Here is a 9,892-nt window from a genome sequence, read left to right on the forward strand (position 1 = left end):
TGTTGTTGACCTGTAAGAGTTCTTTGTTCTGGACCATGAGCCTTTTATTTGTTTATTTATCATTATTATTATCTGTAAAGAATGTATTTATTTGAGAGTGAGAGAGTGAGAAAGAGACCACAAGCAGGGGGTGAGGGAGAGAGAAGCAGACTCCCCGCTGAGCTCCAACCCAGGACCCTGTGACCGTGCCCCTGATTGACCGTGCAAGGCCAGGTGGGTCTCATGCACCTGCTGCCCGCGGGCACGGACCTCGGCCGCCCCAGGGGTCCGCTCTGGTTTGCAGGTGGGTAGGAGGCCCTGCGCACCCCAGTGGCCCCACCAAACCCACCCAGGAGCTGGGAGCCCAGGTCACATCCACACCGCCGAGGGGGAGGGAGTCACGCAGTTCTGTGGCCAGTCCTCCTGAGACCATTGGAACCTCAGGCTGGGACAGGCGGGGACTGGCCTGGGCACATCCGGTGGTTAGAGTCCATCTACGCAGGAAGGGTTCTGGACACTTGAGCTGAGACTCAAACCTCCTGTGGGCTTTGCTTTGGAAACGAGAGCCCTGAGATTCCGGGGGCCCCCCGCCTATGCGCAGCCCCATGTGAGCACCCATCTATCCACCTGCATGCCTGCGGCGGAGAGCACATCTGCTGGAGCCTGTGAGGGACTCGGCAGTGTCGCCTGCGGAATGGAGCAATGAGAGGGAAGATGGAATTAAAAACATTCCAGGGATCCCTGGGGGGCTCAGCGGTTTGGCACCTGCCTTTGGCCCAGGGCGTGATCCTGGAGTCCTGGGATCGAATCCCACTGGGGCTCCCTGCAGGGAGCCTGCTTCCCCCTTTGCCTGTGTCTCTGCCTCTCTCTCTGTGTCTCTCATGAATAAATAAAATCTTTTTTAAAAAATGAAAAAAAAAAACCCATTCCAGATCTTGTGATTATTTTTACAGTATATTTAACTTTGTTTTCCAGATTTTATTTATTTGTGAGAGATGGTGTGGAGAGAGAGCACGAGCAGGGCGAGGCGCAGAGCAGCAGACCCCCCACCCCCCGTAGCAGGGAGCTCTATCCCAGGACCCCGAGATCATGACCTGAGCTGAAGGCAGACACTTCATCCACTGAGCCATCAAGGCGGCCCTTCCTAACTTTAATTTTTAAAAACAGATAATAAATTGGTGGTGCAGCATGGAGAAAGGTATTTTATAAGTTGAAGTATAATAAGCATAGTGTGACATCAGCTTCAGGTGTACAACACGACTCAATAATTCTGTACAGTCCTCAGTGCTAATGGGAAGAATGGTCCCCACTTGTCACCAAACATTATTACAGTATGATTATGTTCCCTATGCTACTTGCCATCTCTGTGGATTATTTTATAACAAAAAGCTTGTATTTCTTTTTAAGATCTAATTTATTTATTTGAGAAAAAGAGAGAGAGAATATGAGAGAGGGAGAAGCAGACTCCCCACTGAGCAGGGACTCCCCAAGGCAGGGCTGAATCCCAGGACCCTGAGATCATGACCTGAGCCGAAGGCAGACCCTTAACCAACTGAGTCCCCCGCCCCCAGGCGCCCTGAAAGTTTGTATTTCTTTGAAAAGGCCAATAATGTAGGGCTAGCATGTTTTCTTTTTTAACAGACATCATTTTAGAAAGAATTGCTTTATCGTTGATTATTTGTAGATAAATTCACAAATTAGAAATCAAGATGACTGTTCAGAGTGTGCTTCACCTGAACTTGGGAAATGTTTTGGGACTTTGTAGAGATGGTTTTGTTAATTTAGGAAGAATAATTGTGTGGTAAAAGCCAGTTACGGGTTAGTGGAGAACTCTCCTAATGGGCACCAGCCTCCGGCCCAGCTGGCGGACTCAGCTTGGCTCTCCCGCCCTCCGGTGGCCCTTCTGCAAAATGCAGACACAGCTGCAGGCAGGTGAGCGGCTTCCAGCTATCAGGACAACCCAGGTGTGTGAACTGCACTCCCAAGCGTGCAGGTTTGGAGAACTGGAGACATTTTCTCACTCAGGTTCCTCACTTTAATTTTGCCACGTTATCACTGTGTCTCAATCACACACTCCCTTGAGATTCCTGCTACGGAACCGAGCTCTGGCATCTCCTGTTTGACTTAGCAGCTTTATCCAAAGCTACAAATATTTTCTGCATTTTTTTTTTACATATATACCATAATCTTAGGCCTTAGATTACCCTAGGACACAAAGGGTGTTTTGCAAAGAAAGAAACACTTGTAAATGTACTTATTCTTTGTCTATGAGTCCTTTGTATACTGTTTTTTTTTTTTTTTTAATTCCTCGGAACTACCTTGTGAGGTGTACGCTGTATTTTTCATATTTCAAGGCAGTAAAGTGGTACCGAGGGAACCTGACGGAAGGAGTGCAGCCTGGGCCTGAAAATCAATCTGGCTTCAGAGTCTGTACCAGAACTTTCCTCCTTCTTTTCAAAATCCATATAGTTGATTAATTTTGAATTGATTGTGAATTATTTAATGAGAATAACTTGGTAATGTGTTTCAATGGTTTAGCATGCTCCTTTGTTCAAAGCAACATGTGAGTATCGTATTTTTTCATTCGCTGGTGTGGGTCACCCTCAAAGACCTAGACTCCTCTATAACATTTAAGAACCAGGTTCCGTGATTTTTACAGAAGGGTAGATTTTACAAAGTCTTAAAATAGAGGTTTTTTTTTTTTAACTTTAACTTCTTTAATTTTTTAGGAATTTAAGGAGGAAACTAGTACTTAGAATCCTTTTAATGGTAGATGCCAAATAGTGGCTAGTTGGCCAAGGTCAAGTGCGTCCCAGGGAAGAGTTAACAGTGTACAGATTGAGTATGATTTCTGATAAAAATGGTTATTAACTTCAAAAAAGTTTTTCATTGCTGTAGGACTTCAGAGTAAGCTTTTCAGAGTTTCCTTCTGTAAAATAACTTCATTTCAAAAAAAAAAAATCCTTTGGGCATTCCTCTGCTAGACAATTTCAGGTCAAATCAGTTCTGATTAAGTTACTAGTTCTCCAGCAATGACTTTTCCTCCCTGGAATTTCTACATCTGGTTTTTGTTGCTCATATAGCACTGACTTCACAAATAAGAATAACAGGACAAACCATAAGACCCAAAGAAAAATAATTGTCCTATTGGGTTAAGCACACAAACTTATATATAATACACAAGATCAGCTGCTGGTCTATTAACTGGAAATGTGTGACTCTTCATGGGATCAAAGTAGTTGTAGTGAAATCTCAAGGAGGCATAGCAGAGACTCGGCCATAAACAGGAAAGCTCAAGTCTGGCCAGTTGTCCTGTGTGAAGAGAGTATTAAAACAATTGTGTAACTGTTCTTATATTAGTAATTATAGCTATGTCAAATACTTAAAACCCAATTATTGTAAGTTCTAATTCAAGCAATAGCTCACCCCTATCCCCAGGAGATGGGCATTCTTGTCAACCACACTTTTGTAATGGGTACACGGAGACACACACAAGTTCAGTAACTTTCAGTTTTTCACTCTAGGAAATGATGCAGCAGGATTCATCCTGGGTTCTAGGGTCAGGACACATCAATATGCTGCTTTACCACCTCATTTAAGATGGCCTACCCTTGTGACGGTTAATTTTACGTGTCAACCTGACGGGTCTACAGGGGGACCGTGCATTTGGCCAAACGTCGTTCTGAGTGTTTCTGTAAGGGTATTTCTCGGTAAGATTAACATTTTAATTGGTAAAGCAGATTACCTTCCCTAACATGGACAGGCTTCATCCAAGGTCTGGAAGCAACAAAAAGGCGGACTCTTCCCGGAGTAAAAAGGGATTCCTCCTGCCGGATTGCCTCTGAGCTAGGTCCTTGGTCTTCTCCGGCCTGAGACTCAGACTCAGACTGAATTACAGCATTAGCTCTCCTAGATCTCCAGGTTGTTGTTGACTGCTGATGTTGGGACTTCTCAGCCCCCCATAATTGTGAGAGCCAATTCCCTACAATAGATACATATGCTCTGTTTATGTATTATTTATGTATTTTATATATTACTTCCATCTATATGTATAACTTAATTCTACAAGTTTATATATATATATATGCAATTTTATAATAGAACATATATATGTATGTGTGTATATATATGTGTGTGTTATATGTTATATTCATATTCTCTGGAGCACCCAGACTGATATAGATTTTTGTTCTGAGAATAGGGATCGATAATACATAAAGACACATCTCTCTCTGTATATATAGGTGTCACCCTGATGTGCTGTAAGCTCCCAAGGATGGGGAAATATATGTCACCTTTTCACTGTATATCCGGCCAGTGTTGCAATTCCTGCCGCAGGGCAGACTTCCCAAATTAGGCAGGTGTTCATTGGAGAGAAGTGCTAGGGGAAGGAACACAGAGGTAAAACACAACTCCCGCCCCCGGGGGCTTCACACTTCTCTGGGGATGACACGTGAAGTCTACCTGGGTCGAATCCAATGAGCTGGGTGACTTCCACACTAATCTTAAGTGGGTGTGCACCTAACGGTCGAGTCGCACGATGTGTGAATCCCAGGTTGACAGAACTGCAAAGGGAAACAGAGCCTCCATCGCAGCTGGAGATTTCAATGCGCCGCTTCGTAGATCAAGCAGCGAGAACAGAACGCCCTTCCGCCGAGCCGAGCTCTGCACCGAGCACAGCTGCACGCACATCCTTCTCAGGAACACTCCGGGTGGTCCTCGGGACAAGCCGCACCCTGGGCCGCACGCTCAGTTGGGATGTCTTGAAGAGGGCAGCAGAGGGTCCCCTGGGTGACACCTGGGGGGCCCAGGGGCTGAGCGTCTGCCTTCACCCTAGGGCGTGACCCCGGGGTCGCGGGATCGAGTCCCGCGTCGGGTTCCCCGCAAGCCTGCCCTTCCAACGTCCTGTTAGCAGAGCCGCTCAGGCCCCTGCCCGCTCACTCCCCTTCTCCCTCACCCCTGCCGCGTGTCTCCCAAATGCACGCTCTGCACTTTGAGATGGGTCTTCCCACGGCAGATACACCACCTGTGTTTGCAGCCACACGCACATCGGCAGAGGAGGCGGCGCCCGTGCAGAGCTCCCCTCCTCCAACACCCGTGCACGGACACCTGTGCACGGCGGGCACCTGGGGGCTCAGCACCTGAGCGTCTGCCTTCAGCCCAGGGAGTGACCCCGGGGTCGCAGGATCGAGTCCCGCGACGGGCTCCCCGCAAGCCTGCCCTTCCAACGTCCTGTTAGCAGAGCCGCTCAGGCCCCTGCCCGCTCACTCCCCTTCTCCCTCACCCCTGCCGCGTGTCTCCCAACTGCACGCTCTGCACTTTGAGATGGGTCTTCCCACGGCAGATACACCACCTGTGTGTGCAGCCACACGCACATCGGCAGAGGAGGCGGCGCCCGTCCACAGAGCTCCCCTCCTCCAACACCCGTGCATGGACACCTGTGCATGGGGGCGCACCTGGGGGCTCAGCAGCTGAGCATCTGCCTTCAGCCCAGGGCGACCCCGGGGTCCTGGGATCGAGTCCCGCGTCGGGCTCCCTGCATGGAGCTGCTTCTCCCTCTGCCTGTGTCTCTGCCTCTCTCTGTGTCTCTAATGAATAAGTTAATACAATCTTAAAAAAAAAAAAAAGAAAAGAAAAGGAGAAGAGGCCAGAATTCGTCCCTACCGCACCTGCTGCTGTGCAGGGAAGCCCCGCCCCCCGCCCCCGCCGCCCCGGGCTCAGGCGGGAAGAGCCCCGCAGGCAGATGTGTGCGGTGACACAGCCCCCGCCCGGGTGCCACGGAGCGCGGGGGAAGACGCAGAGTGTGACGGCGGGCGGCCCCGGGAAACCACCGCGACCGAGCTCCGCGCGGCGCCTGCGCGGCTCTGCAGCCGCACCTGCTCCTGCACCTGCGCCCCGCACCTGCGCCCTGGATCCCGGCGTGCCTATCCGCAGGGACGACGATTCGGCTTGCCGCTAACAAACAGTAAAAATACCAGCCCCCTTCCGCGCCTCTCCTCTCGCCACAGACGCGCTTCCTCCCGCTCCTCTGCCTCCAATCCCGTCCCTTTCACCCGCCCTCCCGCAGCGGGGGTGGCGAGCGACGAATCTGCGGCCGCGAAACCGGCGGCAGCGCCGCGCCGCGCCGCGCCGCCCCGCGCCGCTCCCCGAGCGGCGGAAGTAGACGTCACGCGGAGCCGTAAAGCGCGCGCTGCCTTCCGGTTAGCGACAGCCGCCGCGACCGTCCCCGCCGGCCGTCCTCCCGGTGAGCGCCTCCCGGTCCTCGCAGCTCGGGCTCTCCGCCGTGGGCGCCCCCCCCGTCCGCCTTGGATCATGTTCAAGAAATTCGACGAGAAGGAAAACGTGTCCAACTGCATCCAGCTGAAGACGTCCGTCATCAAGGGCATTAAGAACCAGCTGATAGAGCAGTTCCCGGGCATCGAGCCGTGGCTCAACCAGATCCTGCCCAAGAAGGACCCGGTGAAGATCGTGCGCTGCCACGAGCACATAGAGATCCTCACGGTGAACGGCGAGCTCCTGTTCTTCAGGCAGAGGGAGGGGCCCTTCTACCCGACGCTGCGGCTGCTGCACAAGTACCCGTTCATCCTGCCGCACCAGCAGGTGGACAAGGGCGCCATCAAGTTCGTGCTCAGCGGGGCCAACATCATGTGCCCCGGCCTGACCTCGCCCGGCGCGCAGCTCTACCCCGCCGCCGTCGACACGGTCGTGGCCATCATGGCGGAGGGCAAGCAGCACGCGCTGTGCGTCGGGGTCATGCGCATGTCGGCGGAGGACATCGAGAAGGTCAACAAGGGCATCGGCATCGAGAACATCCACTACCTCAACGACGGGCTGTGGCACATGAAGACGTACAAGTGAGCGCGGGCAGCGGCGCCCGGGGAGCGCCCGGAGAGCTGGACCCGTGTGTGTGCGCACGTGGGTGTGTGTGTGTGTGTGTGTGTCTCGTGCGACCGCGAGGAGGCCCGCACGCCCCGCGCCCCAGGGGGCAGCAGCCCGGCAGATGCTGAACAAAGCAAAACAAAAACAACAACAACAACAACAACAAAAAACCAACACGAAGTAAAAGATTTGGAAGGAGTGCAGCTGTCTGTATCCGTGTCATTGCACGCGTGTGCGTCAGTGGGTGTCCTTTTTAGTTTTTTCTTTTTTAAAAGATTTTATTTATTTGTTCAATAGAGACACAGAGAGAGAGAGAGAGGCAGAGACACAGGCAGAGGGAGGAGCAGGCTCCCTGCAGGGGGCCCGACGTGGGACTCGATCCCGGGACCCCGGGGTCACGCCCTGGGCTGCAGGTGGTGCTAAACCACTGAGCCCTCAGGTGCCCCCCTCCCGTGCACGGGTGTTGGAGGAGGGGAGCTCTGTGGACGGGCGCCGCCGCCTCTGCCGACGTGCGTGTGGCTGCACACGCAGGTGGTGTATCTGCGGTGGGAAGACCCATGTCAAAGTGCAGAGCATGCAGTTGGGAGACACGCGGCAGGGGTGAGGGAGAAGGGAAGTGAGCGGGCACTAATACCATTATGTTGCTACCAATCCTACTGAGCGGCTCTGCCAACACGGCGTTGGAAGGGCAAGCAGAAAATCTAGTAAAAAGTGTCCCACAGGCACGAGTGATAGTCTGCCCCACAAGCCACATCTCCCCTCTTGCAGGCAGAATTTGGCCCATCCTTGTTCTACATGGTCCCGGAAAATTCTGATGAGGCCAGGCTCACCTTCGTGCTCTGTTTCCCAGTAAGACTTAGGCGTTTATAGGACCTAGAAGGATCCTCCTCTATCAGAATCCCTAGGAAAATGGGGATCTTCCTGCCCATGATTTTGAGTTGTTTATTCAGGTGGCTTTGTGAGCTGTGTTAAGATAGGGCTGCTTGAGGATGTCTGGAAAACATGACTAGGGCCTCAGAGGAAGATGCATGGGGAGAAGCGGTCTCCCTGCGATGGGGGATGTTGGCGTGTGTGGTTTTGTTCTTGCCGCACACATGCACACGTACGCACCCAAGACCTTGCTGGGCATAGAGTCTGAGCATGCTAAAATTGAACATGGAGAGCAACAGTGCCCTTTTTGTATGAGCTGATGGTTAATCGACTGGAGACTCCATATATACCAGGACACTTTATTAAGGAGCATGGCAAATTTATGTGAGCTAGTACATTTTCCTTATAAATGACTTTTTCTGGACTTGCGTTTCCTGAAATTTAAAGCCACAGTTCTCTCAATGTGTAATGGAATGGCATCGTAGACCTACCCAATTGAGAAATTACATAAAAAAGGGTAAAATAGGTGAACCGAAGGCTTGGTGACTTTGCCATGATTCGTTTTGGTGTTACTTATATGAATACAAGATAAATTGCTGTAGATTTAGGGGTGAATGGAAAGTGCAAAAGTAAAATGTGGAAATTTAGACTTCATGTTATTCCTCACACAAGTTTGGTTGTGAATGAAAAGATACTGGGGGCAAGCTAGAGGAAAGTTCTAGTCAAGGTATTTTATTTTGGAGTCTAGATCACTTTGCTGTTATTTTTATTGTTGCAGGTTGTTAGTGGGATATTTAGTATGTCTGCGTGTTGGGAAAGATTCACTAAGCGGGAATGCTTGATGGGGATATAATCAGTGGAATAGAAAAGCAGGAAGGGATACTCTAGAAGGAGAGGTGGAGGGACTGACCTGCCCTCATAAATCTGCACCTTTGGATTCTGTCTCTTTGCCGCAGAGTTGTCATGGAACGACTCAAACTCTCCTCATTAGAACACTATTTTTCCCTCAAAGGGTTAGGGGTTTTGCCCCGTTTAATTGTCTTCTGCAGTCAACACCACTCTGGCCATTGGTGGACACCTGTGGAGGACCGTAAGCATCTCATGACAGTATTCTGGAGCGTCAGTGACTGATGAACACTGATGGAGACACTGAAGGTAAGCCACCCTACAGTTCTTCTCTCACCGTGTCCCCACCAGCTCACTCCACCAAACATTGAAAGAGGACCCTCCGAATCTACATTAAGCCTTCTTTCAGGATTCATTCATGGATTTTCATGCTATCTTCCATTATGGGATACTGACCATTATGTTGATACCAATCCTACTGAACAACTCAAGGTGGAAACTGCATATGCATCAGAAAGGGTGGAGGGCAAGGGTTATGGGAACTTCCTGGAATTTCATAGAAACTTTGGTCTGTGTATTCAGAGATAGATGTCTTTGTTAAAGCATTCTTTACACTCACCACATGTTTAAGGTGATCTGTGAACCAAAAGGTAATTATGAACGATTAAAGTAGAAGAGGATCGTCTCTACTTACTTTTGGCTAAGACCAATGTCTGATTCGATGGTGAGGACACTGTCTGAAGTACGAGTGATAGTCATATCTTACCTCAAGAACCCACTCACTCCTGTGCTGTTTAACCCAGAATAGTTCAAGAAACAGTGTTTCAAACCTACCTTGGGGCTAGGCACTGGGCTGCAAGTAGGGTGCACAAATTTAAAACAGCACCCTGTTTTCCAGGAGCTTAGTCTTATTAGGAAGGCAAACATGTAGACGTATAATTTAATTTCACATGTTTGTGTATGTATATACACCTATATATAGTAAATGTATGAGTTACCTGTTATAATATGGTCTGAGTGAATGATGGAAAGTTGTCTCTGCCTAGAAAATCAAAGAGGATTTCTTAATTAGAGGCTATCTGAGTAGAAATGTTAAAAAAAAAAAAAAGGATGTTTTCATAATGAAAATAGTCCAAAAAAATCCAGGAAAAGAAAAAGTGTGAGCAATGCAGTAGAGTCACAAAAATAGAAGCAGTTTGGCTTTTTTGTAGGTCATGATTTTCCAGGAAAAGATGAGAAGAGATGAAACTAGAGGCTGATGGTACGGACCCATTTTTAGCGTGCCAAAGGGGTTACATGCTTAGGGCTGGAATGGGCG

At 49.9% G+C, this 9,892-nt stretch overlaps 1 protein-coding gene and 1 long non-coding RNA gene across 4 annotated transcripts; one reads left to right on the top strand and one right to left on the bottom strand.

Annotated features, from left to right (window-relative positions):
- Positions 1–1,369: 1,369 nt before the first annotated feature.
- On the bottom strand, positions 1,370–6,107 carry LOC140633439 (uncharacterized). Of its 3 annotated transcripts, none has more exons than XR_012031049.1 (6): positions 5,881–6,107; positions 5,436–5,567; positions 4,444–4,777; positions 4,275–4,360; positions 3,725–3,961; positions 1,370–3,291 (listed from the first exon to the last, which is right to left on the bottom strand). It is a non-coding gene; the product is annotated as an uncharacterized lncRNA (long non-coding RNA). The 3 variants fall into 3 exon arrangements; XR_012031047.1 differs by having other exon boundaries at positions 2,234–3,291; positions 4,444–4,544; positions 5,436–5,589; positions 5,881–6,099; XR_012031048.1 differs by having other exon boundaries at positions 2,234–3,291; positions 4,444–4,544; positions 5,856–6,098.
- Positions 6,108–6,162: 55 nt separating this feature from the next.
- On the top strand, positions 6,163–9,267 carry LOC140633438 (malignant T-cell-amplified sequence 1-like). The gene has a single exon (XM_072825942.1). The coding sequence runs from the start codon at positions 6,292–6,294 to the stop codon at positions 6,835–6,837; it is 546 nt and encodes a 181-aa protein (XP_072682043.1). The 5' UTR covers positions 6,163–6,291; the 3' UTR covers positions 6,838–9,267.
- The last annotated feature ends 625 nt before the right edge of the window (positions 9,268–9,892 follow it).

The sequence above is a fragment of the Canis lupus genome, chromosome 5 (assembly GCF_048164855.1).
Source record: "Canis lupus baileyi chromosome 5, mCanLup2.hap1, whole genome shotgun sequence".
Taxonomy (NCBI): Eukaryota; Metazoa; Chordata; class Mammalia; order Carnivora; family Canidae; genus Canis; species Canis lupus.

Bases quoted from the DNA above. Each gene is read 5' to 3' on its own strand.
- LOC140633438 (XM_072825942.1), top strand. From the start codon at position 6,292: ATGTTCAAGAAATTCGACGAGAAGGAAAACGTGTCCAACTGCATCCAG.